A 27,802-nucleotide genomic window follows, 5' to 3' on the forward strand; every position below is an offset into this window, starting at 1 on the left:
CAGCTGCGTTGGCGTCCGGGCTGTGCTGAGCCGGCAGCGAGCGGCTCCTGCAGTGTGGGTGAGGGTTGGGGACGGGGTCCCCCATCATGTCGAGCTGCTACTCCTGGGGGAGCATCGGCTTCAACCCAGTAGTGCCCATTCACAGATTCTTCCAGGCTGCTCTGGGGTTGCATTGTCCCGTGCACAGTGTTTTATTAACCATCCTGCTTAATTTTATAAAGTCCTCACCCTGGCTGTGGAGTGAGGAGCTGGGACTGGTGAGGGGTGGTGGAGCAGAAGGGAACTGGCCTTGTCCTCCCACCCAGCCCAGGGACCGTGTGCCCGGGGCTCCAGGCACTCCTTGACCAGCGTTTGCCTGCACGGCGCAGGGAAGCCATCCCTTGGTGGGGGGAACCATCCCTCAGGGGGGCTTGTGGGGGCCCGGTGCCATGCGGGGCCTGCTGCTCTGCGGGGGGCTGGCTGCTGGCCACCAGCTACCTGGTGGGGGCCACGGGCAGCTGCCAGCAGCGGTGCTGCCCGGGCAGGAACAATGCTGGGCCCCGGGCGCCCACCGGGCTCGCTGCTACTGCGAGAGGACAGGCTGACTGCTGCGAGGACTACCAGGCTGCGTGCCCCCGCAGCAGTGAGTGGCGGAGGGGATGGCGCTGGCTGGGGACGCCAGCCTGGGGCTTTTGGTTTTGGTGCCAGGTGTTTGCTATTATCTGTTAGCCCCGTACTTTGAGCAGTAATGGGATGCATCTGGGGACGCCAGCTGGGCTGGATTTGGAGCGATAGCCCGATTTTCCGCTTTTTTTCCATGCTGAACGTGTGGCTGCTCCCAGTGTAATAAGAGAGCCCACAGGGGTGGCCTCTGGTCTGCAGCTGATGGTAGCGCTGTCAGTTGCAAGCCTCAGAGCCGTCATTGTGGGACCCGAGCGGCACGCGCCCCGGCGTCACCGCTGCCACCGCTGCGGGCAGTGCCTTCCCCGGGGACCCAGGAGCTGCGCTGGTGGGTGATCAAACAGGGAGTGTGGGCTTGGGGGGTGTAGAGCCAGCCCGCCCTGGGGACCCAAACCCAGGCAGGTACGTGCTGTGGCCCCCAGGACAGTTGCAGCAGCCAGCCCTCCCTAATCTCTGGAGGGATTAGTGGGGTCCCAGCTCAGCGCGATGCAGAGCCGTGGCAGTGACACGGGGATAAAGGCCTGCGGAAGCACTGCATGATGCCACTGTGCTGGTGGGGCAGCCCCTGCCTGGGGGGGTCGGGAGACACAGGCTGCTGAGGTCACCTTTCCTCTCTTCTCCCTCCCCTCCCCTGTGCTGCATCTCCCTCCTCTCCTCCAACCATCTTTTGTGCCACTGAAGCTTTCCTTTCCCCCTTCTCCGTCCCACCTGCTGCCCTGGCCTGCCGGCAGCGTGGGCTGCGCGCTGGGGTCCTGGGGGCCGTGGAGTGGGTGCAGCTCCCCGTGCGGGGCCGGCAGCGAGGCGCCCCTGGCACAGAGGGAAGCCCTGTCCCGACCTCAAGCAGTGCCGCGGGTGCCCGGGGGAGCACCCGACCTGCGGGACGGCCGAAGGTAACGCGGATCCCACGGGGATGCCCACCTCCCTCGGGTGTGACCCATCCCTGGTGCTGCCATCCCGGGGGGGCCTGTAGCCATCCATGTGTGTGTCCCCTGGCTGTTCTGCTGCTAGAGGTGGCCAAGATATTACCTGACTCCTTCAGCCGGGACTTCAGGGACCCTGGCGGAGAGCCAGGCTGCTGCTGCCAGAGGAGCCGTCCGGGTAGGTGTGGGCCTGGGGCGCCTCTGCATCTCCCGTCCCCAAAGCTGTGACTGCTCTGCACACACCCCTGCAGCCATGGCCCCTTTGCAACCCCCGGATGCAAGGCCTCTTTGCACCCCCCTAGAACCAATACCCTTCTCCCCCACCCCAGCCCCATGACCCCTTTGCACCTCCTTACAAGACTAAGGCCCCTTTGCCCCCCCCTCTTAGAGCTGTGGCCCCTTTGCACCCCACTAGAACCGTTACCCTTCCTACCCCCCAAACCATGATCCGTTTGCAACCCCTAAAGCTATGGCCCCTTTCCACCCCCCATAGCCCCATTGCAACCCCACACAAAACCATTGCCCCTTTGCACCCCTCTCCCCAAGAGACATTATCCTTTCCCCCCACCAAACCATGACCCCTTTGCACCCCCATACAAAGCCATTGCTCCTTTGCACCCCCTCTAGAGTTGTGGCCCCTTTGCACCCCTCCAAAGCCATTACTCTCCCATCCCCCCCCCCCAAACCATGGTCCCTCTGCAACCCCCCACAGAGCCATTACCTTCCTCACCCCCACCAACCATAGGCCTCTTTGCACCCCAAAACCCATGGCCCATTTACACTGCCCCCCCACATCAAGAAAACACCACAACCTCTGCCCTGCCCTCCAACTACCGTTTTCCCCCTTTTTCCCCATATTTTCCCCCGTCCCCCATCTCCTCCCTCCCCAGCTACCACGGCTATTTCCGCCTGATGCAGGTAGGGCCCCCCTGCCGCGGGCAGGGCTGGAGGCGCTGGCTGCACCAGCACAAGTGGGTGTGCGTTGAGTGCCAGAGGGACACTGTCCCACCGCAGTCCCCATTGCACCGGCCACGGGCTGCAAGGAACCAGGTAGGTGGTAATTTGGGGGGGATACGCCCCTTCAGAGGCGCTGTCATGGTTTAAACCCAGCCAACAGCGAAACCCCACACAGCCACTCGCTCACGCTCCTCCTACCCAGGGGATGGGGGAGGGAATTGGAGGGGTAAAGGGAGACTCGTAGGTTGAGAAAAAAACAGTTTAATAATTGAAATAAAACATAACAATAATAGAAAGTACAAGTGGGTAATGCACATAACAATAATAACAAAAACAGGAAGTACAAGTGGGTAATGCACAATGTGATTGCTCGTCACCCATTGACCGATACCCAGCCCATTCCCGGCTAGCGATCCAGGAAAAAGCCAAGATCCCAAAACCACAATCCAGAGAGAACCCGCTCCTTCCCGGCCGACCCTCCTCTATATGCTGAGCATGACTGTTACATGATATGGAATATTCCACTGGCCAGTTTGGGTCTGTTGCTCTGGCCGTGCTCCCCCCCAGCTTCTTGCACACCTGCACACCAGCAGGACAGGGGGAGTTGGAGAGTCCTTGATCTCTTAGCAACAACTGAAAACATCAGTGTGTTATCAGCATTCTTCTCATACCAAATTCCATACTGAATCCAAAGCACAGCACTATTCTAGCTGCTCATAAGAAAAATTAACTCTATCCCAGCTGAAACCAGGACAGTATCTACTCTTTATTCCATACTATTTACATTATGCTCAGGTCCCATGTTTCCTGATACATTCTAATTACCCACTATCCCTTTCCCTGGTTTTTGATGTATAGGCACAAATATCATTCCCTTAGTCTATGTGCCATCACGCCAAAATGTATAGTGAATTTATTTAGTCCATAACTTCGAGTTGCATATGTCATAAGAGTCTTTTAAAGCAGGAGGGGTGAAGTGGCATTGACTCAGTTGGTGGAGTGGGTGACCTTGGTTGGAGCAGGGGAATGGCGTGTAGTCTGTACTACATTTGGAGCTGATGTATCTGGTGCGGTCCATGCTCACAGTTTGCGGGTTAAAGATGTCAATCCTGAGGAAATTGATGGGCACCAATTGCTGAAATTGGTCCTGACTCTATCAAAGTTAATTTTTTTTATTGATGTATGCCACTAGTATAACACGTATCAACCGTAACGATGATGATATGCTCTAACAGGGTTATTTGGGAATTGACATTATACAGTTCCATTCACTGGCTATTTTCACCCAAAAATCAAATTTCCTTGAGGCACACATCGGACTTCCCCACTGCTCTGCACTACCTGCCAAGTGCACCCAGGTCCTTGGGCAAAAGTAATCCCATGCATGGGTTTACCTTTGCCCAAGTCAGGAATAACCCAGACTGTCTTTCCAAGCATATTTTTAATGTGCACTACAGGGACTTTATCTCCATCTACAGTACATAGAAGGTTTGGCTGGGCAGGGCCAGCTTGACTAGAAGATCCTCTAGTGTTGACTAACCAGGTGGCTTTTGCTAATTGTGTACCCCAGTGTTTGAAAGTTCCACCACCCACTACTCTCAGTATAGTTTTTAGCAACCCATGGTACTGCTCAATTTTCCCAGACGCTGATGTATGATAGGAGATGTGATATACCCACTCAGTGCTGTGTTCTTTGGCCCAAGTGTCTATGAGATTATTTCGGAAATGCATCCCATTATCTGACTCAGTTCTTTTTGTGGTGCCATGCTGTCGCAAGACTTGCTTTTCAAGGCCCAGAACAGTGTTCTGGGTGTTGGCATGAGGCACGGGATGTTTCCAACCACCTGGTGGCTGCTTCCACCATTGTGATCACATAGCATTTGCCATGACAAGTTTATGAGAGCATGATATATTCAATCTTCCAGGCTTCTCCATATCTATATTTTAACCATTGCCCTCCACACCAAAGAGGTTTTAACCGTTTGGCTTGCTTGGTCTCAGCACATTTCACATTCATGGATAACCTGTGCAATAGCGTCCATGGTTAAGTCCACCCCTGATCACAAGCCCATCTATATATTGCATCCCTGATGTCCTGAGGAGTCATGGGCCCAGCGAGCCATAAAATTCTCACCCTTATGTTGCCAGTCCAGATCCATTTGAGCCCCATTAATCTTAGCAGGTTGATCCACCTGTTGGTTGTTTTGGTGCTCTTCAGTGGCCCAACTCCCAGGTACACGAGCATCTACGTGATGTACTTTCACAACCCAGTTCTCTACCTGAGCAGCAGTAAATTGCCATAACTCAGCAGCCCAGATGGGTTTGCCTCTGTGCTGCCGATTGCTTCATTTCCATTGCTGTAACCACCCCCACAGGGCACTTGTCACCACCCATGAGTCAGTGTAGAGGTAGAGCACTGGCCACCTCTCTTGCTCAGCAATATCTAAGGCCAACTGGATGGCTTTCACCTCTGCAGACAGACTTGATTCACCTTCTCCTTCAGCAGCTTCTGTGACCTGTTGTGCGGGGCTCCACGCAGCTGCCTTCCACCTTTGATGTTTCCCTACCACGCGACAGGACCCGTCAGCAAACAGAGCACATCTCATTATCTGGTAGTTTATTAAATGGTGGGGCCTCTTCAGCACGTGTCACCTCTTCCTCTGGTGATGTTCCAAAATTTTTGCCTTCTGGCCAATTTGTGGTCACTTCCAATGTTCCTGGATGGCTAGGACTCACTATTTGAGCCCACTGTGTTGTCAGTGTGACCCACTTACTCCACATGGCATCAGTTGCATGGTGTGTTGAGGGGACCCTCCCTCTGACCACCCAGCCCAGCACTGGCAGCCGGGATGCCAGGAGGAGCTGTGCTTCAGCTGGGGAGCAGAACTTATCCTTGAATTGCTGAAATTCTCGGGACAGTTTCTCCATATGTTTCTCCGTGGTGTCTGGTAGTTCCTCCACATCTGAGCTGCAGGCCAGTAGGGAGGAAGAGAGATTCTCTTTGAATTGCTGGAGTTGAGTAGCCACTTCACTCATGGGTGATGCCTCATTGTCTCCTCCTAAATTTGCTATCACCACTGAGCTGGCATATGATGATGGTGCACTCCATACAGCCTTCTGCCACATGGCTTGTCCACAGATGTCATCTGGGTCTTTGGGTAACGGCATGTTGGTTGGGTCATAATAAATGACCTCCTGCACAGCCCGTTCCCTCAGGTACCAGATACCTCTCTCTATACTGACCCACTTGCCTGGATCACATCCAATCTCTTCCTTGTAGGGATACCTTTCCCTCACAAAAGCTGCCTCCAGAGGTTGCAGATTCTTTCCCCTTTTCCAATCACTTTATCAGTGTCCTCTTCCCTAGCAAGGGACTCCCACTGCCAGGCTTCTGTGCTCTCTAAATCCAAGCTACTGGTCCTACTACCCCAGCATCTGAGCAGCCAAGTGACAATGTGCTTGCCTGGATGATGGCTGAAATCTTTTCATATATCCCGCAGCTTGCTCAGGGATACATATTGGGTGGAGGTGGTTACTGTGTCATCTTCTTCCTCTTCGTCCTCCTCTTCTTCCTCCTTAGGGGGAGTCTCTTCATCCCTTTCTAAACATGATGTCCATTTCTTCTTCCGTATGGGGGCAACTGATACTGGCACAGGTTGGGCCTTTGGTTCAGCTGCAGCACCTGTCACTGGGGTTGAAGTGGCTGTTTTGTCTGTCATTTTGTTATCAGGTCAAGAGACCTCTCCCCTGAAGGCACTGAGCAGTGGTGGGCAGGGCTCCCTAGGCACGGGCCAGACTCCAGCGTGTTGCAGTGACCTGTGTCTCTCTGGGACTGCCAGGGTGACAGCATACTTTTTTCCAAATACTGTACTAGTTTTTCAGGATTCTGCACTTGTTCAGGGGTGCAATTCCAAAACATTGGGGGTGCCCACTGTCCTAGGTACTTGCCCATGCTATCCCACACCCCCAGCCATTCATAACTCTCCAGCCTGGCGGCAGATCTCTGGGTGATGCTCTGAAATAGTTGCTTAACCCTGAATAAAACCTGAACCACACTGCAGGAACACGCTGGCTCCCAGCATTAAGACGACCACGTTAGTGTCAACATTCCAAGGATATTCAAAATTTTCAAAATTCCCAAATGCTATTGTAAGTAGACTGGAGGAGAAGGAGGAGAAGGTGAAGGTGAAGGAAGGTGTCCTCTCATGGATTTGCTTTCTGAGGAGAAGAGGTAAAGGGTGGAATCGTTAACCCTTTCTGCTAGATGACCCATGAAGTACAAAGGTAACAACAGTGCTGAATACAAATACCGGACTGGTCTCAGGACTAACAACTTCATCGTGCCAGAAACCAGTGTTACATATTACAGCAAAGGAAAAATCTTAGTCCACCTCCCACGAGTGATAAGCAGCAGTATGGGGACTATATATGGCAAGCTGAGATGATGCATAACACAGCCGTAAGAACGAAAGCCACAACTCTAAGAGCCAATAAACTGACATTATGACCAGCAACTATTAAACCAATATAATGAATGATTATAACAAATTTCTTGTAATACACTCTGGCCAGGTCTGTAGTTGTCTCAACCCTTCGTGCTTTGTGTTGGGTGCCAGAAAGGACCGTTGTGATTTAAACCCGGCCAACAGCCAAACCCCACACAGCCGCTCGCTCACCCTCCCCCTGCTCAGGGGACGGGAGGAGAGAGTTGGATGGGTAAAGGGAGACTCATAGGTTGAGATAAAAACAGTTTAATAACTGAAATAAAATAAAACAGTAATAATATTAATAATAGAAAGTACAAGTGGGTAATGCACAATGTGATTGCTCGTCACCCATTGACCGATACCCAGCCCATTCCCGGCTAGCGATCCAGGAAAAAGCCAAGATCCCAAAACCACAATCCAGAGAGAACCCGCTCCTTCCCGGCCGACCCTCCTCTATATGCTGAGCATGACGTTACATGATATGGAATATTCCACTGGCCAGTTTGGGTCTGTTGCTCTGGCCGTGCTCCCCCCCAGCTTCTTGCACACCTGCACACCAGCAGGACAGGGGGAGTTGGAGAGTCCTTGATCTCTTAGCAACAACTGAAAACATCAGTGTGTTATCAGCATTCTTCTCATACCAAATTCCATACTGAATCCAAAGCACAGCACTATTCTAGCTACTCATAAGAAAAATTAACTCTATCCCAGCCAAAATCAGGACAGGCACAATGTGCCCTAAGGCATGTTGCATCTCTGAAGGGACAGCCCCTCCCCCCCCCCATGGAGGAACATCTTCCTTTTATATTCTTAATTATAAATATATTCATATATAAAACAAATATTATAATATGTTGTCATAATATTTTAGGATAACATAGCATAATATTATAAAATAAAGCAATAATTTGTACTATAAATCAATAATATATAATATAAAAATAAATATATTAAATAGAATAGTTCAGTTGGAAGGGACCTACAATGATCATTTAGTCCAACTGCCAATAAGTATTATTATATATACATTACATATAGCTATATATATATTTTTTATAACTATATTTAGTTATTCATGGCACACCTCAGCTCTTGATGGCTTTCCCTTCCAGGACGTCTTGGGTGGCTGCCTCTGTGGTGGGGTGCCAGGGCTCATGGGTGCAGGAGGGGCTGCAGGAGGGTTGTGTCTGCTCCCCACCAGCTCTCATCTTCGTGTAGCATCCCTCCTGGGAAGGTGAGCTGAGCCTCCCCATGCCACTGCTCCTTGCTGGGGAGGTGGGGAATTAAATAAAAATGTGGCGTCTTTTATAATTTCACCCTTCTGCAGGCTTGCTGCTTGTCCTTGGAGCTGACTTCCCACGTTTTCCATTATTTTTTTGAAGAACGGGAAGAAACGCCTGCTTGTAAAGATTAAAAGTAAGGGAATTGCGAAAGTATGATGATTAATGGTGGAAGAACATCATGCTGTGGTTAAATCTGGGTGAGAAGATGATGCGATGGTGACATGGGAGGACAATGCAATGACGTCATGCTCTGCTGTAACGTCGCACCAAGCAATAAGCTGCCATTGGTGAGCAACACGAGGACGGAGCCAGCATCCTTCCTCTGCGCGATCGGGCTGGCCTGACCGCAGGGAACTGTTGGGTGAGCCATGAAGGGCGGCTTGGCTGCATGCTGTGGTTTGCAGAGAGAAATTAAGCGTAAGCACCCGAGTTCTGCACGTGGGCAAGGGTGCTGGTGGGTGTCCGGGTCCAGCCGCAGGGGCTCAGCAGCCCCCACTGGAGGGAGCGGGGCCAGGCTGGGCGATGCTGGGCTGTGCCCTTCCCCACTCCTTGCCCAGCATGACCTGACCTCTCGGGTGGGGTCCCTGATCCAGCCTCGACCAGTGGTACCCGCAGCTGAGCAGTCCTCAGCAACCTGCCTGCACCCCCCAAACCACCCCCTGGGTGACTTCACCCCCACCCCTGTCAGGCACAGCACTGGGCACTCGTCCTGCAGAGATCACCTTTATTCAGACATGGCCACCTGCAGCGACCAGCGGTGCCCGAGCCCCACGTTGCCGCGGCCGAGATGCTCAGGGAGCTCCGAGCCCACAAATGCCCCCAGAGAAATGGAGTGAAGGGGCCGGAGGAGACACGGGCAACTGGCAGAGGGTGGCTGTGCCCACACCACGAGCACCCCCCCAGTGCTGCCCATCCAAACCCCTGGCCTGACGGGACGAGGCTCCTGTGGCGGGACGACACGCCGTGCTGGGGCTGGCTCTCAGCGGGCTGGCCGAGGGCTACCAGGCAGGCAGCAGGCAGGAGGGAGCCCACGGTGGGCACAGCCCTGGCTCTGGAGGTGGGAGGGAGATGGCAGCTCACGGCACAGCCGTCCCGGCCTCATCCCACGGGACCCTGGCTGCAGGCGGGCAGCTGGTGCCCATCTCCCGGAGGAGTGGGCTGTCCCCGTCCCCACAGTGGGGACCGTGGCCCTGGGCCACCCCAGCGCCTGCAGAGGACTGTCAGGTGCCCAGCTCCCTGCGGAGTTTGATGATTTCCAGGAAGAGCTTCTCCTTCTCCAGCAGGATCTTCTCCTTCTGCAGCTGCAAAGTCTCCTTCTGCAACTCCAGGATCTCCGTCTGCAGCTGGCTCTGCTTCTCCCACCGCTCCCCGGCCGTGCCGACACGGCCCCATGGGCCGGGCTGGGACCCCTCCGGTGCCGATGGGTGGCCTGAGCAGAGCAGAGAAACCCATTAAAGCTGGAGAGGGGACGTGGAGCTGTGGGGAACTGCCTGCCCTGCCCTTCTCTCCCCTCCATGCCCCTGCCCTTTCTCTCCCCCCGATGCCCCTGCTGTTGCTGCGCAGCCCCCCCAGCCCAGCTGCTCTCCATGGGGAGCCAGGGCCACTGGGCTGGCTGATGCTGAAAGCAGACCCCAGGACTGCTCCCTGCCAGCCTGTACCACAGCCTCCCAAAAGCTTAATCTGTAGGATTTGGCCTTTCCCCCAAGCCACCTCAGCATGCTGCATCTGCTGGTGGGAGCAGCACCGGGCACGGCCTGCCCCAGCGTGGGAGCTGGGACCGGCAGGGAGAGCGAGCAGGCCCTTCTCTTGGAAAAATGGGGGGTTTGGGCAGCTTGTCCACAGCAAAGGAGGAGCCACTGCCCAGGGAGGGCTGCTGCAGTTCTGCAACCCACCCGGCCTGGGGATGGGGCTGGGAGTAGCAGCGAGGGTCCAGCACGCCTGGCTCGGTGGGTGTTAGGGAGGCGGGCAGAGCCCGGCAGTAACGCAGGCGCCTCACCGTTCTCCTCCGGGGCCGAGGGGCTGGAGCTGCCTGTCCCCCTGCTCTGCATCGCCGGGCTCGCCATCGCAGCTGAGGCACGGTGATGCCAGCACCGGGCTCGGCGGGGACTTGATGCGGATGGACACGGGGGGCTCGGGGGAGCTGGCTGGCGGCACCGGGGCCATCCCCGCTGCACCCTGGCCCTGCACTGAGGTGGGACAGGGAGCTGCTGCCAGGAGCACCCCAGCCACGGGCAGGCTGGGGGCCACAGGGTCTGTGCTGGGAGGCGTCAGTCTCTCTTCCACGCTGGCCGGGGGTCCCGCCAGGATGCAAGTTCTCCTTGGAGTCGGGCTCCCCATCGGTTGCACCAAGGAGGCTTTCTGATGCGGGGCTGGGGGCTGGTGGGCTCCCCACCAGGCAGAGCTGGCCCGTGGCCCGAGGCGGCAGCGCTGCTCTGGCCGTGCAGGAGCAAGTCCGGGGCGGCCTCCAGCATCCCGGGGGGGCTGCTGTCTGTCCTCGCTCTTAAGGTTGAGGCTGAGAGCAGCGGGTCCGGCAGCCCTGGGCTGGGCTTGTTGAAGAGAGCAAAGATGTTGTGGAAGAGCCTCTCCTGGGGCCGCTGGCGGAGCAGCGGATGCTTCTCCACAGCCAGCTCCCTGCGGGCGTCTAGGACCATGTTGTGCCACTTCTTGCGGATCTCGTCGGGCGTGCGCTGGACCAGGGGGCTGAGGTTGTTGACGGCGGCTGCGATCTCCTCCCAGGCGCGCTGCCGGTCCAGCGTGTTCTTGTACCGGCCACTCTTGGGGATCAAGATGTCCTTGCGGAGGCTGAACTCCTCCAGGATGAGGAATTTCTCCTCCTCAGAGAACTTGATGCGCTTCGACTTGCCAGCGCTCATGCTGCTTGTGCGGCGGGCGAGGAGGGGGTGAGGACGAGGATGGGTCGGGGTGCACCCCCCGCCGAGCACCGCTCCGCTCCCCCCGCCCCGGGGCGCGCCGAGCCGGGGCTGCCGCACTGCCCGGGGCTCGGCGACACCGGCTGGCCCGGGGGTGGGCGTGTGGGTGTGCGGGTGTGCGCGTCCCCACGGTGCTCCCCAAAGCCCGGGGCGCCCGGCGGGGTCCCCCCGCTGCCGCCGCTCCCCTCCCGCCGGGCACGGGACCGGGCGGATGGCCGCGGGAAGCGGATGTGGCCGCGTCCTGTTCCGCGCCGGGGCGGGGCCGGGCCCGGGGCGGGGCGGCTCCGGGGGGGCGGGACGCGGGGCGCTGGGTCTTCACCTGCCTGCAGCCGGGAGCCTGGGGGTACCCCGCAGGGCCGGGTTTTGGGGGAGGGTGGGAGGGCTTGGGGCTCTCCGGCTGCTGCCTCCTGATCCCGCCCGCCTCCCCCAGCCGCAGGCTGCCCCTACGCCCACCGCCCCTCCTGAGCAGGGAAAGGAAAAGGCTTCAACGCTGGGGATGTTCCTGGCCTCTTTATTTGGGCTAAAAGCCCCAGGTTGGCCATGGGCTAAAACGTTGCTTAAAAAAAAAAAAACAAAACAAAAAAAAACCAAAACAAAACAAAACAAAACAAACCCAAAACAAAACAAAAAAACCCACAAACAAACAAACAAACAAAAAAAAAAAAAGAAAAGAGAAACAAAAAACCAAACCCAAAAGTAGTGGGAGTGGAGCAGTGTAAGGGGTGTGAAGGCTCCGGGGCATGTGTCCCCTTCTCCCAACCAGACCCGAGGGCAGGGATGCGCGGGCAGGAACGCAGGCACAGGCCAAGGTGATGCTGCACCGGTGTCCTCAGGATGAGGAGTTAGAAAACACTGGGAAGGATGAGAGTGCGTCCCACACGGTGAGTGGGCTTCCCCTGAGTTACACCACCGAACCGACAGTCCTGGCTGGTGGCCAGAGAGAGCATCTGGCAAACAGAGGGACGTGGCAGCATGAGCCAGAAGCCTCGTGGCTGCACGGCTTGGTGTGATGCTGCTCCATGCCCGGAGCTGTCAGGCAGCCCCGGACGGTGGTCCTGGCCTCCCCGGCGCATTGCCCTGGCTCGGCACAGGGGCCAGCCCGTGCTGCGCCAGCAGCCCCTGCACCAGCACGAGCTCCTGCTCCAGCTCCTGGGCAGTCGCAGCCCAGCCCGGGCACGGTGGTGGCACTTTCCCCCAGCACTTGCAGTGCCTGTGCCACCAGCCGGGCCCTCACCAGCAGCACGGCCACGGCCACGTGCAGCTTGGCACAGCCCAGCGCCTTCATCCCCCCGCGGGCAGCGGCCCCTGTGGAGAGAGAGGGCGAAGGAGCCGTGAGCGTGCCGGGGTCCCCGCAGGCAGAGCTGGGGTGGGGGGCGAGGACACCAGCTTGCCTGTCCCGGCGGGTTTCACGCTGCGCCGTACCTTGGCTCCAGTGGTGCTTGCAGTACCGCAGGTCGTGCAGGACACCGGGGCCTGTGGCTGCCAGCCAGCACAGAGCCGTGGCATGCAGTGGGCTGCCGGCAGGAGCCTTCTCCAGGAGCTGCAGCAGGACGGGGAGCAGCTGCCACGCCAGGACGGCCGGCTCCGCAAAAACGTTGGGTTCATCCTCCTTGTACAGGCTGGTGGCCCTGGGGGAGCAGCCAAGGTGCAAGTGAAGCCGAGAGCCGGCCCCATGGCACCCCGCGCTCCCTCGTACCCAAACGCAGGTCTGTCAACTCACTTGTTGGCCTTCAGCTTCTCCACGATGCCCCTGAGATCTAGGACGGGGAGGTGCCGCAGCAGAGAGTCAAAGGTTTCGGGGTGCTCCCCAAACTCTGCCAGGAGGAGCTGCAGGAGGCCCTGGAGCCCCATGTTGTCCTGCACAAAGATGCAGCCACCTGAGAGTGGCTCCCCAGGGTCCGGCCGCAAGAGGCTGGCGAAACCCGAGGTCTCGTGCCGGACCTCCCGCTCCTCGTCTTGCAGAAGCTGGATGCCCACGTTTATCAGCCTGGGGAAAGGGAAGAGAAAGAAGGGAAGGGAAGGCCATCGCAGGCCCCAGAACATTCCCAGCCTGCCTGGAGGGGGGAAGGATGAGAGTCCTCTGGGCAATGCTTCCCTGAAGGACTTTTCTCCTGGGTCATGAAAGGCATAGCCAGTACCCACGAGCTCACTGCTTGGGAGGGGAGGGACTCATCAATGCAGTTTATTGCTCATAAGGGACTGGCTGCTTCTATTAAAATGCCACCACAGTTTTTTTGTAGGCTGCAAGCTCTCAGGTGCTAGTGATTTTTGAGTGAGTGTTTTCTTTAATGCCCTTTAATTTTTTGCAGAGAACATTGCCTTTTGCAGGCGCAGCCTATTAACCTGCAACACCTCGGGGCTGTGGGCAGTGCTGCTGCCGCGAGGACTTACCGCAGAGCCACGGGGACAAGCGAGGGACAGGCAGCGCGCAGGGATCGCCGCACCACGTCGGCACCTGCCGTCTGCAGGGAGCGGGCGGCCGCCAGCCGCAGCACGTCGGATGAAGCAGACCGGCTGCACCCCTCCAGCGCCGTGCACCACCGCTCGACCAGGGGCCCATCCTCGGCCCCAACCCTGTCAGAGGCCGGGGAAGGAGAGGGAATTCAGCCACACCTTCCAGCTCCATCCGGGCATCCAAAGGCCACTGGCTGCCCTGAGACTGCAGAACTGAGATGCAAAGCTGTGATTTCTAGGTGAGAAGCTGTGGCTCTGTTTCCAGCAAGGACTAGGGAGAAATCTGGAAGGGTCAGGCAGAGCTCCCCGGCAGCGGCAGGGACCTACCGGTGGGTGAGCAGCAGGCTGGCGGCACACAGCGCCTGGAAGAGGAGGTCGGGGCCAGGATGCTCAGCCTCCACTATGTGCAGCAGCATCTCCAGGCATGCTGCCGAGGAGCCCTGGAGCTTATGGGAAGCTTCCTGGGACCACGACGAGGGATCTCTGTAAAGATGCAGCAAAGCCTCAAGGTACAATCTCAGGAACTCTTTGTCCCTCCTCTCTTGCAGCACCGACCCCAAGCTCTCCTAGTCGACAATGGGAAAGAAGGTACACGGTTAGTGTCCCCAGCAGTGTGGGGTGGCAACCTCAGTGCAACCAGCAGCCTGCACCCTCAGCCTGGGGAGCACCGTGCTTCTCAGTGAGCATCCAGGATCCCGTCAGCGCAGTGCATTGGGGACCCTCTGCTTTACTGGGTGACTTCTGAGCCTCATCGTACCAGCAGTATCAGCCTGAGAGCCTTCTCCAGCTCCTCGCACGTTCCTCCCTCCCCAGCAATCACCCAGCTCAGGATGGCAACCTGGACGTCAGGATTTGGCTGCTGTAGAAGCAAGCAGACGGTGCTGATCCGCTCACTGTCTGCCAGCCGGGCTGCCTCGCTGCACATGAAGTGGGCCATGGTTTGGTGGAGGACGGCTGAGCCCACCTGCAGAAAACCAGGATCCTCCTTCCAGCGCTTGGCCTCGAGTGGGGTGTGTGCCCCCTGAGTGGGGCGTCCCCACCTCCCACCCCTGGGCTCGCTGCCAGGAAGGCCACGGCCGTGATTTCCCTGGCAGGCAGTGGTACCTGCAGCTCAACACAGCCCAGCTTTCCCCCCGGCTGGGAGGCTGCCCAGCTCAGTGCTGATGGCGGCGCGGATGCTCTGGGCGAAGCCAGGGCTGAAGGAGGTGGGCAGGAGGGCCAGGGTCTGGAGGAAGGCAGCACGGACGAGCGGGCAGCGCTGGGCAGGGCTGAGCAGCCAGCCCCGCGCCTCCAGCTGCAGAGCCACGGGGCACAGCACCTCGGCCGACAGCCTGCGGGGAGACAGCCCAGCCTCACCGCGGGGCCCGCAGCACAGGGACGGGCGCTGCTCTTCAGCCAAAAACCTGCATCTCAGCCCAGAGTGACCACAGGGGCTGTGGGCAGCGGGATGGCGTGGGACCCACTCACCCCTTGGTGCTTGGTGGGGAGACCAGCAGTGCCCGAATCTGCAGCAGGCACCCGTGGACTGGCGTTGTGTGAGCGGACCTGTCCAGGCGCGGTGGGGAGCTGCCGGGCCAGTTGCAGGAGGAGCCCCCGGCGCTGGGGCGGTGGGACGACCGGCACCAGTGCCTTGGCAGCCATCGCTCGCACGGCGTAAATGGGGCTCCCCGCCAGCTCCAGCAGCGGCCCCAGGAAACGGGCAGAGGGGCTGCGGAGCAGAAAGGGCACTGAGTGGTGATGCTCTGGCTGGAGCGAACCCCCCCCTCCCCTGAGAACCAGGGCCAGCTCTGGCACTGCAGGACCACCTCCTGCCATAGGAGCCCTTGGCCGGGGCAGAGCATCCCTGCCGCCCCCTCACCTCCCAGGGCTGTCGGCGCCAGGCTGCAGCTGGGCCAGGAGGGTGAGGACAGCATGGAGCGCGGGGCGCAGGCGGGGCCCCCCCGGCGCAGGGTCTGTGGCTGCCTCCAGCTCGCCCAGCAGCACGGCACCCAGCTGGGGATGCTGCCCGAGGAAGGCCTGCAGGCTCACCCCCTCCGCCAGGCAGCCCTCCCCACTGGCTCTGCTGCTGGCCCAGCAGCCGGGACGTGAGGGCACCTGCAGGCACAGAGCAGAAAGTAGCGTCAGGTCCCGTCCACCTCCTGCCTGACCCACCCCTCCACTTTGCCCCATCCCCGAGGGGCTGCATTGGTTCTGCAGGGCCCTCTCCCCCCTCGGTACTCACTGAAGAGCTGGATGGCTGCGTTCCTCATGGCCCAGCACGGTGAGCCCAAGCCCCGCAGCGCCAGGGCCACCATCGGCGTGGCGTGCCGCAGCAGCGCACTGCCCAGCCCCGTGCCACGGACCAGTGTCTGCAGCACATGGAGGGCACACACCTGGGGAGAGCGCGCGGGGCTCAGCATGGGGAGGGGGCTCACACTTCCATGCAGAGGGAAGATGGTGGGAAGAGATGGGAGAGCTTTGGGGCCGTCAGCTCCTGGGCTGCCAGGATGGGCAGCACGGCCAGGGCTGCGGCTTTTTGTTCGTCCTGAGGTCTCTGCACTCGTGCAGGCTGAGGTACCCAGCGCAGCTCTCTTTAAGGGAGCTCTGCGCAGATCACCCTGTCCCCAAACAGGCTGCAGAAGCCAGGAGCTCAGTGCCCGCCGTGCTCACCTGTGGGAGGTCGAGGGTCTGGTCCCAGTCCTGCGGCAGGGCTGTGGTGGCCAAGGCCAGCAGCGTCTGGACGCAGCGGGTCAGCAGCGGCCGTGCCTGCACCGGGGCCTCCCCGCTGACGATGCAGAGGAAGAGCATGGGGAAGCCGGCAGCACGGCGTGTGATCGAGCTGCTCCGGGGTCCGCTCAGCGCTTCTAAGCCCTGAGAAACAAAACCCACCCAAGATATGGGTGGTAACCTGCCGGCTGGAGCCCGTGGCTGCTCTACGGGGGAGGGCACCAGCCACACCAACCCTGCGCTGTGGCATTTTGGTTGCCGGGTAGGTGCTCGCCCAAGGGTGGGAGTACACAGGGACACAGCTCTGGGGGTCTCCGGGGCACGGGGGGAAGGTGGGGCAGAACAAGCACAGTACCTGCTCCAGCATGGTCTGCGGGATGGCCTGCAGCTCTGCGTCTGGGTGGTTCAGCAGGGCGGCACAAAACTTGGTGAAGCCCATGCTGCAGCCCTCCACTGCTCCCTAGGGCAGAGCAGCGTCAGGCCCCTGCGCCCCAAAGGCTGCATCTGCCAGCCCCCCACAGCACCCAGAAACCTCTTTGCAAAGGGGAAGGAGGAAGCGAGCAGACATGATGGTGTGGAGACATGATGGGGTTTGGCACTGGGATCCCAGCTGGGGGCTTCTAGCCGTGCTCCATGTCCTGCCCCAGAGCAGACACTGCCCCACTGCACTCAGCCCTCCCTGCAGGCCAGTGAGAGTCCCTGGCTACTGGCCCGGGGCAGGGACAGGGCTGGAGGGGTGGGCAAGGGGCCGAGCCACCCCAGGAGGGACACGCTCTTACCCAGTGCCGGCACCGCAGCAGGATTTCCTGGAACACCCTCGTGGCTGTCTGCAGGGTGGGGAGCGGCAGGAGGGGCCCCGACCCCGCAGGCAGCGCCGGGACCAGCAGCAGCTCAGCCAGGCCCCCCAAGAGCAGCCCTATCTCCTGGGAAGAAGCAGAAGGTCACCAGGACCAGCAGTGGGGCTGCCCCCTTCCTCTCGGTGGCCGGCACCATCAGGCAGCGTGGCCGCCGGCATGCCCAGGCTCCGCGGCACGGCAGTTTCCCAGCCAGCTGCAAGGCAGCTGTGGCAGAGATGGCCTTTTTCCAGGCAGCCGCTGGAGAGGCTGCGGAGGAGAAGCCGGGACGGGCGGCTGTCGGAAAGGGGCTGGGATGGGCAGCTGCAGGGCTGCAGGCTGGGGAGCCCGGCTCTGCCGCAGCTGGGGTCTGCCAGCACCTGGGAACCAGCTGGGCTACATAAGAGCAAGGCAGGGAGGGGGTTGCTTTTGGGGAGGGTGGTGGTTGTGTCCTCCGTGGCAGGGGATGAAGGTGGGCGCAGCAGCTCTGAGGTAAGGGCAGAGGTTCCCCCTTGTTTGTCCCCAGGGAGGGTGGATGCCCCAAGGGAAGCTGAAGAACCCAGCTGCTGGGGTGGGCTGGGTGGTGGGTGCCGTGCCAGGCTGCCCCTCTTCCCAGTGCCACGGGGGGGAGCCTACCTTCACTGATACCCAGCAGCAGGTCAGGATCAGGCTGTGTTCCTCTGACAGCAGGACTGAGTCCTCTTCCTCCTGCCCCCGGCCTTTCCCCAGCATGATGAGGGAGCCGATGGCATTCCCCATGTCTGCAAATGATGGGGCAGCAGCTGCAAAAGGGAGAAGTCAGTCTGGTCGGGGCAGGCAGAGGGAGGCAGGTGCTGCCAGGGGCTCGCAGGGACCCGCTATCTCCTGTTCAGAGTGCACACAAATGGCAGCAGCTCCGGCCCTGCAGTGTGTCCTGCGCAGGACTGCTGCTGCACTTCGCCCCTGCTGCTTCTTCCACACCACTGCTGTAAGGGTTCTGCCAGCCCCTTCTCTCCCATTTGGGCAAGTGCCTCACTGCTTCTGCAAGGGTTTTGCCTTGACTTCTGTTACTGTTCTCATGTGCAGCCAAGAAAGGGACCCGAAAACCAGGTCCTAGCTGCTCTGCTCCTGTGGTTTCCAGGATCCTCCTCCCAACACCCGGAGCATCCTTGCCCGGGTGTGTCCCCCTTTGGATCTTACTCCCAGGCCAACCTTCCCTGCCCGGCCCCACAACTGTCCCCTGCTAGAGGCAGTGAGCCCAAAGCAAGCGCCTTGCCCGCAGGCTGGAGGGCGGCTGGGTTAAGGGTGGCTGTGATGGAGGTATCAGTGGTTCCCAGGGCTGGTCATCCCCTGGGGACACACTCACCTCGCTCATCAGCGCCAGGGCCTTGCTGACTCTGCAGAGCACCCAGAAGGAAGGAGGTGATGTCTCTCACCGTGGTGACGAGGCGGGTGAGGAGCTCCTGCCAGCTCTGTGCCAACTCTGCTGCCCGCATGGAGGCGGCCACCTCCGGCACGTGGAGCAGGCACCGCCGCAGGGCTGAGATGGCTCCTGCACAAACACCCACCCCTGGTCACAGCGCTGGCCAGAGCAGCCCCAGCCCTCCTGCCTGAGCCTGCAGCTGAAATGGCTCACGGGCAGGGGAGCGCAGGGCCCCGGGGTGAAGGGCACGCTGGGTGGGTGGAGCAGTAATACAGGGGAACTGCGGCAAGGACATGGCATCAGCACCCAGCTGCGGCCTCTGTCCTTCCTGCATGATTCCTGCCTGCTCCAAATTCCCAGGGAGAAGACCTGCTGCAGGAGCCACTTTGCTGCCCTGCCAGGCTGGGGCCGTACCGTGCATCGGTGCGGTGGCTGCTGCCTGCAGCAGGTCCTGGCACGCTGCAGCGTACTGGGCTTGCAGCACATGGAGAAGGTGCTGAGCGAAGCACAGGCCTCGGTTGGGCAGCGTTGGGGCTGCTTCAGCCTCCAGGGCCAGGCTCTTCATGGTGTTGCTGTCTGACCTGGGGGAAGAGGCAGATGTTGCTGCAAGGATGAGGGAGTTTTCTGCCTGTCTTGGGCTATGTGGTTCCTTCCTCCCCCGATTCAGGCTCCTGCACCCCAACCCTTCCCAGCTCCCCACTGCAAGGCTATTTCAAACCCAAGCTGTTGCTGCCCTAAGCTACAAATGCAGACACTGGCGAGACACTGGTGCTGCCAACACACTCTCAGGGGCTGCTGTGCCACCACGGGGAGGGGGAAGTCAGGAGCTTGTACTTCTGCAGGATAGTCTTCATCAGCACAGCTCCGGCTTCAGCCTCCTGCACTCGGGGGCTGCCCAGGGCGTCCTGGGCCAGCTGGAAGAGAGCCAGGGTGATGGGCTCAGGGAACGTGGCAGGAAAGTAGCGGACCAGCAGCTCTGACGCCAAGTCTCTGATCTGCCAAGACAGGAGAAGTGGGGGGAATCGGGACATGAGAGTAGAGAAAGCACGGTGGGCTTCCCGCCCGAGCCTGCTCGGAGTCAAGGCAGGCATCCTTATGACCTCGCCTCATCTTTACAAGGCTCACCTCGTTAGTGCTATCCTGCAAGCAGCTCAGCAGTGCCAACAAGTTGGGCTGGGAGAAGAAGTCCCAGCAGCTGCTTTGCCTGGCGTAGCTTAGTAGTGTGGCCATGGTCCCTGCGGCAGGGACATGGGGTGGTGGGACGGGATCGGTGGGGAGCACCCCTGCAGCTGAGGGGTGATGCTCCAGGCGGGCTGCTCATACTCACGTGGAGGCTGGCCTTTCTTCCTGTCAGGGCTCCAGGTGTCCGTGCAGGTCTCCAAAACTGCGGCCAGGAGGAGCAGAGCCGTCTTCTTCCTCTGGTAGTTGGAGCCCGGGCTGAGCGAGGTGATGCTGAGCTGCAGCAGCCACTCCACAAAGCCTGCAGGCAGAGAACGTGGCAGCGAGCGATGCTGGGCTGGGCACCCATGTGCAAATCCCCCAGGGCTGTGATGGAGGAGCCAGGGTGGCTGCCTCACCTACTGCCTGGGCGAGCTGCCCTGCTCCCTCGCCCGGCTCGGTGCCTCGGGGCGCCTTCCCCCGCAGCTGGGCCAGCGAGCTGTCCCGCAGCCGGACCAGCGCCCTCCTCACCGCTGCCTGCAGCAGCTGCCGGAACGAGGAGGAGTCACAGTTGAGGTTGAGGGGCAGGAACTCGCGCAGCAGCCGCAACTCGGTGCCCGAGAGGGGCCGGTTGGTGCTGGGGCTGCAGCAGAGCAGACTCAGCGCCGCCAGCCGAACGCCCTCCTCGTGGGCACCCAGGCAGCAGGAGAGCCTCTCCAGCGCCTCGCCCCGCAGCGGCAGGGCCCCCGCCACGCTCTTCTGCGCCTTCAGCAGAGACACCCAAGCCCGGAGCGACGCTGTGTCCTGGCCGCCAAACTGGGTGGCCAGCAGGGCCTGGGTGGCTGGGAGCTGCCGCAGGGTCCAGGCGAGGAGGTGGTTGGTGGCGTTGCTCTGCAGGATGGGCAGGGGGGAGCGGAGGGCCTGGGAGAGCAGGGGCAGCCAGCGCAGCGCCCACCGCTCTGCCAGAGCCCCCTCCGCACCCCGCTGCTCAGCACACTGCTGCCGCACCAGGGCCTTGTAGACCTCGGTGGCTGCGGGACACAGGTGGTTGGTGGAGAGGCAGCTCAGGAGGTGCTGTGGCAGGTCCGGGTAGGCGTCCAGCACCTGGGAGAAAGGCAGATGACCCTCATCTCCCCGCCAGGCTGAAGGCTGCATATGGCGGGGGGGGACAGATTTGGGTACAGACCACACTGCGGTCACCCATGGCACAGAGCATCTCTGGTACCCCAAGCTGCTTTTGGCCAGATTTTGGTGGACATCAACAGGCACAGCTTCCCACCCTGCTGGCAGTCCCCAGAGATGCATCACTGCTGCGGCTCACTACCCCAACCAGGGATACCAAAACAGTCCCCAGGCTGGGATGGCCACCTGCCCACATGGCTGAGCTGGGCTGTGGACAGAGGCTGTGCCACCCCAGCAGCAGTGCCACCCCAGCAGCAGTGCCAGCTGGGACCAAGCCCCCCATCCCTCCACCTTCCCTACCTGCTGGCTGCCCACGTAGGGGACGATGGCACACAGGGGCACGTATCTGGCTTTGATTTGCCACGGCATCGAGACCACCCTCTGCAGCATCTGTTGGTAGAGGGGTCTCTCCTGGTCCTGGAAGTGCTGGCACTCAAGGTGGTAGATCTCCAGGAGCAGTCGGAAGGAGCTGTGGATGAACTCGGACACCCCTTCCACCTGGGGGGGAGAAGGACGGTGGCAAGCAGGAGCAGTTAGGGTGGGCTCCCTCTCCTGTCTTGCTGCGTCAGAGAAGACCCTTTGCTTTCCTGTAGCCATGGACTTTCAGTACTGGCTGGTAACCACAGGGTTGGGAGCTGGGGACGTAGGGGATGATGGGCGATGAGCCAGTAAATACAGACAGGCTGGGACTGCACCAGTAGGTGCTGCCTGGGGAGGGCAAAGCACTGGGACACGGCCCCGCAGAGGCCACGTGTGACGAGTGTCCCAGCCTCAGCAGCGTGGGTGCCCCTGCCCTGCCAGAGGGCAGCTGCAGGCAGGGGCAGTCCAGGGGGTTGCATTTGGTTGATGGAACTGAAAAAGGCAGCGGTGTGTTATGGGCAGGGGAACAGCAGCTGAGCCGGGTAGAGGAAGGGCTGTTTCTGGCTGTTGTGGCACCGGCCTTCAGCACCCTTCAGCCTTACCGGGGTCTCGGCGTTATCCCACACCAGCTGGGTGAGCTGCCGGAGCAGCTCGGTGTCCCGGGCCAGGATGCGGGTCCCGGTCAGGCAGCCAGACAGCAGGCAGGCTCTCCCGCAGGCGCTGCAGCCACAGGGCACAAGCTGCAAAGCAGAGAGCACCGCTGCAACCCCGAGACTCACCTGCAGCAGAGCCAGTGCGGGCTGCTGGCCTTAAGGACCCTGCGTGCAAGGGGAGCAATTTCCCCTGTGAGGTGTACAAGGGCTCAAAAGGGTTAGTGTCCATTGGGCTTGAGCAGAAATTAATAAGCAGTTTTCACAACAGCTACCAAGATCCAGAAAAGCATCTTCCCTGGGAGAAGATAAAAGTGCCACAGGGGTTCTGTGCAGCATGAGCACAGTGAACCTTTCAAACCTCCCCACCATGGTGGGGTCATCATCTCCTACCTTGGAAGCAGTAGTAGTGGCAGTCCTTCTGCTCCTTGGTCAGGGCACGCACAGTGGGAAAGACCACGTCCAGCAGCAGGCAGGCCTGCGGGAGCACAGTGGCTCAGGCAGCGGGCAGGAGCAGGCTTTCCAGGGTGAGAAAACCCCACCATGAGACAGGCGAGGAGAGCACTGCCTAGTTTTTCTGCTCCTACAGCAGCTTATTGCTAGCTTTTGCTCCCTGTCTGGAAATCCTCAGCTCTTGATGATTCAGGAGATGCTGGAGATGGGCAGAGCTGGAGGCTACGCTTGGCCTAGGGCAGCCCTGAGTTCGTGCTGCAGGAGCACAGGGCAAAAGCTGCTGCAGTTTTGCTTGTGCTGGGGCTACTTTTGGCACCTCCTAGCTTCTCAGCTTCCCAGGAGAGGGAAATCCCTGCTTAGATGTCCTTGGAGAAAGCAGGCTCCTGGCTAACACACCATGCTCAGTGGGATGTGTGGAGCTGCTGGTGCAGAGCAGTGCAGCCTGGCTATGTCCCCCAAGGACCCACAGCCCCCGCCAGTGGCTACCAGCCCTCTCCAAGGACTCTCTCAAGCCCTGACCATTAGGTTTGAGCTCTCCTACCTTGTGGGTGAAGCTCTCCAGGTGGCAGCTGAGGATGTCTGTCCTGCAGCATGTCAGCAAGCCTCTGGTGAGTACCAGCTTCTCCAGCCCATCTGGCTCTAGGACGGGGGGGTCCTCCACCACCAGCTCCCCAAACTTCAGCTCCCCCACACCTGGTGGAAAATGGCTGCAGTGGACAGCAGGAAGATGGCAAACCCAAACGCTGCTCTAAGAGCGAGCTGCCCTGGCCCGTGGGTGGCAGCTGGGCCTCCCGGACCCTGAGAGCAGGACAACAGCAGCAGAGTCCGGCTTGGGCTGCTGCTGAGCAGCACCAGCCTCTGTCCCCTCACACCAAAACACGCCTGCCCCCGCTGTCCCCTTTGCCAGAGGCTGTCCCCAGCTCGGGATGGAGCACGCACCTCGGTTGGGGAGCTGGAAGAGAGCCAGCATGGCGCTGGCCCCGCGCTCAGGCTGTGGGGCCGTGTTCACCAGCATGCTCAGGGCCGTGCCCGCCAGCAGCCTCGTGTCCTTGTTCGGGGCCTGGACTCACAGGGGAGGCAAAGTCACAGCTCAAAACGCCATTTGAAAACCAGACCCCATTTAACACTCCCTCCATGCCCATGCAAGCAACTCTGCAGGGTCCTTTGGACACCCCAGACACTGAAGCTGCCTCTGCAGGCTCCCCTCCGGGAGAGGAATGGGGAAAACACTCAGGAAGGATGGCATTGATCTGCTCTTTGGGACAGGCAGCCCTGTCTCTCCTTGGGGCCATACGTACCCTCCCCCAAGCCACCTCCAGCAGCAGCCCTAAGAGGCTCTGCAAGGCTTCACTCCTCCCCGCTGTGCTCCACACCAAGGGGGCCACATCCTTCGGCAGCGCCTGGAAGAGCTGGAGGCAGGCCTGGAGGAAGAGGAGGGATGGGGGCCATGGGAATGACTGTCAGCATCCCTCACCTCCCAGAAAGCAGCGATTCCCTGGGGATGGCCATTCGAAGCCATGCTGTGTGCCACATCCCTCCTGGACATCTGGTGCCAGCACCCAGCCAGCCCTTGCAGGGACTGATCCTTCCCCCTTCCTCCGAAATTTGGCTCTTACCTTGACAGCCAGGTAGCCCCACGTGCCGCCGGGTGCGGGCTGGCTCTGCAGCACCCAGGACAAGGTGGTGGCCAGGCGCTGCAGCAGCGGGGCCAGGTTCTGCTGCCAGTGCTGCCGGCCCAGGCTGCTCTCCTCCATGAACATGCAAACTGCGGGCAAGGGGTCAGCGTCAGCCCCTGGCCCTCCCGGCACTGTGCCCGCAGCCAGCCCAGCTCCCAGTTAAGCCAAGAGCTGTGAGAATGGGGCTGGGATGCAGGGGGTGCTTTGGCTTGTCTCGTTTTAGCTGTCCCAGGTGGGTGGGCAGAGCCCTTGGGTATTGCTGGGGCCTCCACAGAGATCCCACAGATCCAGCTGATCCCTGCTTCCCCTCCCATAAGCGCAGGGGACCCAGTCTGGATGGCAGGAGGTGTCCTGTGCGTTGGTGGTGTGGGCTGGGAGAAGCCCCCAGAGAGGAAGGAGCAGAGACTGACCTGACTGAAGGTCCCCAGGAGACAGCACCTGCGGGGACAGAAGGACAGTTTGTCCCGCGTGATGACACGCTGGGGCTTGGTCCCTTGGGCAGGAGGGTCCTGCCTCTGTCAGAAACTGTCCCAGAGCTGGTGTGATGTGCAGCCACTGTCACCGGCTGCAAGCAAAGGCGAGCCCCTGGCACAGTGGGAAGAGAAGCAAAGGACCCTGGGCAACCCAAACCAGGAGGCCCCTGTCCCACACGGGCTCCAGCCAAGCCCCTGCGAAAGCCGATGCCGCCGTACACCGTACCGGGGTGCTCTCACCTCTCCCTGCAGCGCCAGGCCGGCCAGCAGCGCGCCCACCTCCCGGGCCAGCAGCGCTTCCTTCCCCACCGCCAGCTGGGTCACGATCTGCCGAGAGATGCCCCGAGTCAGCCGCTCTGCCCGGACCCCCCGAGAGATACCAGCTGCAACATGCTTTTAGGGGAGCTCTGCGGCATCATGTGGCCCCTTTGCTGGTAAAGATGTGCTGCACCAGAGCTGCCCCGGCGCAGGCAGAGCCGGGCGAGACCATCGCTTACACTCATGGCTAATAGAGTTCTGAAGCCGCGGCGCAGACGGCTGCATTACAGACCTGTTCCAGTTTCTGAAAGGAGCTGGAGCTGCCGGTTGCCTCCAGCTGGAAAGCCAGGACACAGCGAAGCAGGGGCTGTGCCTCTGCCTCGCCCAGCACCCGCAGACCCTCGCTCAGCGCCCGCGACAGCAGGAGAGCCTCCTCCAGGTGCTTGTCTTTGCATCTCTTGGCAGTACTTCTGAAATGGGATGGTGGTGGCAGTGAGGATATCCCAGCTCTCTGGGGGATTGGGGTAGGGGATACTCCAGCTCAGTGGAAATTAGGTTTGGGCTGCCCTGGTTCAATGTGGATTGGAGTGGGGGTGCCTCGTCTTGGTGGAGATTAGGGTTGGGGTACCCTAGGTTGATTTGGATCGGGGTAGTGGTGCCCCAGCTTGATAGGGGTTAGGGTTGTGGTGCCCAGTTTGTGATGCTCCTCACCCCCAACTGCATTCGGCACTGGGGGGGGGAGGAGGGGCGGGAAATTCCTCAAAGCTCAGAGTCCAAAACACAGCCTGTTCCAGCAGAGGCAAGCCCTGGGGGCAGGGGGGCGGGTTAGTTGGGGGGTGTGTGTGGTGTGGTTGGGGGTGGGTAGGAGAGCCCCAAAGATCCTAAAACTTGCTGCCCTGCTGCTTGCAGAGAGGGCTGGAAGGGGATGAGAGCAAGTGGGGGTGCCTGGGTCCCCACGACTGGGACGGAGCCTCCCCCCCCCGCCCCCCTCCGGCCCCGCACCCGGGGGACGCTCGGGGGACCCGCGCCGGGTACCCGCGCCCGGGGCATGCCGCGATCCGCGCCGGGGGATGCTCGGGGGCTCCCCGGGATACCCGCACCCGGGGGGGGGGGGGGGGGATGCCGGGGTCCGCTCGCCCAGGCTCCGTCCTCTTACCCCGCGAATTGCCGCAGGCAGCGCAGGCAGGAGAGCACCGGCTGGGCGATGCCCAGCGCCCCGTAGAAAGCAGCGCAGGCCCGCGCCTCCCGCTCGGCTCCCATGGCCGGTACCGCCGGCACCATAGAGCCCGGCCGCGCTCCGCCGGCTCAGCGGCGCCCCCTAGCGCTGCGCCCCCGGCCCGCCGGGCGCGGGGGCCGCGACCTCCCGGCAGCGCCCCTCTGCGGCAGGCTGCGGGCTGCACAGCCGGGGGTGAAAAGGCAGCACCCTCTGAAAGTGTTTCCGCAGTCGGTGGCGAGCGAGAGCCCCCCGAAAGGCTGAAAACGGGGGGGGCTGGTGCTCGCTGCCCGGCACAGCGGAAGCCGGGCGGTGTGAGGCGGTTAAGAGGGCTGAAATACCAAGTGACACGCTTCGGAGTGAAATAGTAGTCTCACTTTGTCGTGCCTCGTTGCATCAGAGGAGGTTTGGGCCTCCTCAGTTGTCCGAACACACCGTGGGCACCATCCCTGTTTAGCACTAAGCTGGCAGGGGGACTCTGCTTCTTCTTGCTGGATGAAGTGGCCTTTGGAGAGAGAAACAGATTTATTGTAACACTTGATGTTAATTATCATCAAATCCAAATTATTTTATTCGGCTTCTTTTTGTCATTTGGCACAGGGTTGGACTATTTTAACAGGCACCATTTTAAGATGACCTTTAAAGGTCCCTTCCAACCCAAACCATTCTATGATTCTATGATTTCTGTGTCTTTATTAAACATAGTTATAACTCCTGACTAACGCATTCCACTGAACTTCACCCAGCAGCTGTCAACAAATGCTCCTTGCTAGTTTGCTGAATGATTGCTTTTTCCCTGGGTTGTTTCTCACAGTGGCACTGGAGCGAGCGATGGGCATCAGCCGCTTGGGTCAGTCAGCAGCACGGGCAGCCCGGGAGATCGCGGCTGCGACAGGCCAGTATCTGCTCTGGGTGACTGGGAGGATGCTGAGATGTGGCTCTCTGGGTGAGCACTGTGCTTGGGGACAGAGACGCCCCAGCCTGTAGTTTCTGGCAACATTTGCCAGCAGCATCCATCTCTGTTCCTCTTCAGAAATCAACCTGGAAGCCCAAATCCATCCAGGGTTTCAGGTTTGCCCTGACTGCTGCCAATATCAACCAGAGAAACAGCCCAGGATTTACCCCAGGTAAGGCAGAGCACTGCAGGAGCACAGTCACATCCCTCTGACCTGCTCCTGCATTCCCTGAGCACCACGGCCACCCCACACGGGTGATGAGGGAGTGGGGAGAAGTGCTGCCAAACCAGAGCGCTCACAGGTGCCAGCACCCAGGCAGGGGCAAGGCAGGGGAAGGTGCTCCCATGTTTTAGGGTCTCCAAAGCTGCTGTTCCCATCCCCTTGTGCTGCATGCAGAAGGGAGGGGCAGGGGAGGAAGACGGGGATTTTTTTCTGATTTCACCATAGGAAGGATTTTCAAACCCTATAAATTCACATTTGACAACTGAACGGCTAAAGCAGATTAACCTTTTTGCTAATCCTCTATAATGGCTTTGGAATCTCCTTAACCAATAAGAAAATGATAAGAGCCTGTTTCTTTTATTTTTATCTATATCTATATTGTCCTCCCGTGTCTGCATTTTTTTTTCTTTCTTGTTTTATTTTCCTTTTCTTTTCTAATATGAAATAGCCCAGCGATCCTATCTCCTGAAGGCTCAGTAAACATAACGTTGATAATCCCTTTCCTTTATTCCTCTCCGGTAACAGGGTGCAGAGAAGTGTCTGACGATTGGGATTTGATTACCAGCAGC

General features: G+C 60.0%; 4 protein-coding genes across 5 annotated transcripts; 1 reads left to right on the plus strand and 3 right to left on the minus strand.

Moving 5' to 3' along the window:
- The first annotated feature begins 82 nt into the window (after nucleotides 1-82).
- LOC116965350 (SCO-spondin-like) lies at nucleotides 83-8,745 on the plus strand. The gene is given in 8 exon segments (XM_042805642.1): nucleotides 83-449; nucleotides 451-526; nucleotides 529-581; nucleotides 583-626; nucleotides 1,392-1,460; nucleotides 1,462-1,626; nucleotides 2,471-2,498; nucleotides 8,093-8,745. Coding segments are annotated over 8 exon segments (606 nt in total). The 5' UTR covers nucleotides 83-428; the 3' UTR covers nucleotides 8,243-8,745.
- A 269-nt stretch (nucleotides 8,746-9,014) lies between these two features.
- Nucleotides 9,015-11,565, minus strand: LOC116965359. Its single transcript, XM_033008200.2, has 2 exons — nucleotides 10,304-11,565; nucleotides 9,015-9,736 (listed from the first exon to the last, which is right to left on the minus strand). Exon 1 carries the CDS (start codon nucleotides 11,178-11,180, stop codon nucleotides 10,575-10,577), a length of 606 nt encoding a protein of 201 aa, XP_032864091.2. The 5' UTR covers nucleotides 11,181-11,565; the 3' UTR covers nucleotides 9,015-9,736; nucleotides 10,304-10,574.
- Nucleotides 11,566-11,734: 169 nt separating this feature from the next.
- On the minus strand, nucleotides 11,735-21,571 carry LOC116965349. Its single transcript, XM_033008157.2, has 21 exons — nucleotides 21,273-21,571; nucleotides 20,210-20,894; nucleotides 19,960-20,112; nucleotides 19,758-19,867; nucleotides 19,467-19,627; nucleotides 19,047-19,213; nucleotides 18,576-18,761; nucleotides 17,867-18,012; nucleotides 17,177-17,320; nucleotides 16,753-16,857; nucleotides 16,341-16,541; nucleotides 15,913-16,063; nucleotides 15,550-15,785; nucleotides 15,159-15,399; nucleotides 14,796-15,022; nucleotides 14,449-14,655; nucleotides 14,019-14,257; nucleotides 13,629-13,811; nucleotides 12,958-13,224; nucleotides 12,660-12,865; nucleotides 11,735-12,542 (listed from the first exon to the last, which is right to left on the minus strand). The coding sequence occupies exons 1-21, from the start codon at nucleotides 21,567-21,569 to the stop codon at nucleotides 12,139-12,141; spliced, it is 4,716 nt and encodes a 1,571-aa protein (XP_032864048.2). The 5' UTR covers nucleotides 21,570-21,571; the 3' UTR covers nucleotides 11,735-12,138.
- LOC122154700 lies at nucleotides 21,390-26,126 on the minus strand. 2 transcript variants are annotated; one of them, XM_042805593.1, is made up of 11 exons: nucleotides 25,999-26,126; nucleotides 25,135-25,312; nucleotides 24,825-24,911; nucleotides 24,522-24,549; nucleotides 24,052-24,200; nucleotides 23,734-23,856; nucleotides 23,375-23,495; nucleotides 22,977-23,128; nucleotides 22,376-22,460; nucleotides 21,935-22,072; nucleotides 21,390-21,470 (listed from the first exon to the last, which is right to left on the minus strand). In XM_042805593.1, exons 1-10 carry the CDS (start codon nucleotides 26,121-26,123, stop codon nucleotides 21,948-21,950), a joined length of 1,173 nt encoding a protein of 390 aa, XP_042661527.1. In that variant the 5' UTR covers nucleotides 26,124-26,126; the 3' UTR covers nucleotides 21,390-21,470; nucleotides 21,935-21,947. The 2 variants fall into 2 exon arrangements, with proteins under 2 accessions (XP_042661527.1, XP_042661528.1); XM_042805594.1 differs by lacking the exon at nucleotides 21,390-21,470 and having other exon boundaries at nucleotides 21,948-22,072; nucleotides 25,135-25,309.
- Between the last annotated feature and the right edge of the window lie 1,676 nt (nucleotides 26,127-27,802).

Source organism: Tyto alba, unplaced genomic scaffold (genome assembly GCF_018691265.1).
Source record: "Tyto alba isolate M040663 unplaced genomic scaffold, T.alba_DEE_v4.0 Super-Scaffold_44, whole genome shotgun sequence".
Taxonomy (NCBI): domain Eukaryota; kingdom Metazoa; phylum Chordata; class Aves; order Strigiformes; family Tytonidae; genus Tyto; species Tyto alba.

Excerpts from the sequence above, each read along its gene's own strand:
- LOC116965359 (XM_033008200.2), bottom strand. The coding sequence starts at position 11,180 with ATGAGCGCTGGCAAGTCGAAGCGCATCAAGTTCTCTGAGGAGGAGAAA.
- LOC116965349 (XM_033008157.2), bottom strand. The coding sequence starts at position 21,569 with ATGGCTACAGGAAAGCAAAGGGTCTTCTCTGACGCAGCAAGACAGGAG. Across the intron at positions 16,858-17,176 it reads TGCTGCGGTGCCGGCACTGG|GGAGCAGTGGAGGGCTGCAG; the intron begins GTAAGAGCGTGT and ends GCTCTGCCCTAG. Across the intron at positions 15,786-15,912 it reads CGCAGCCATCCAGCTCTTCA|GTGCCCTCACGTCCCGGCTG; the intron begins GTGAGTACCGAG and ends CTGTGCCTGCAG.
- LOC122154700 (XM_042805593.1), bottom strand. The coding sequence starts at position 26,123 with ATGGTGCCGGCGGTACCGGCCATGGGAGCCGAGCGGGAGGCGCGGGCC. Across the intron at positions 25,313-25,998 it reads TGCCTGCGGCAATTCGCGGG|AAGTACTGCCAAGAGATGCA; the intron begins GTAAGAGGACGG and ends ATCCCATTTCAG. Across the intron at positions 24,912-25,134 it reads CCTTTCAGAAACTGGAACAG|ATCGTGACCCAGCTGGCGGT; the intron begins GTCTGTAATGCA and ends ATCTCTCGGCAG.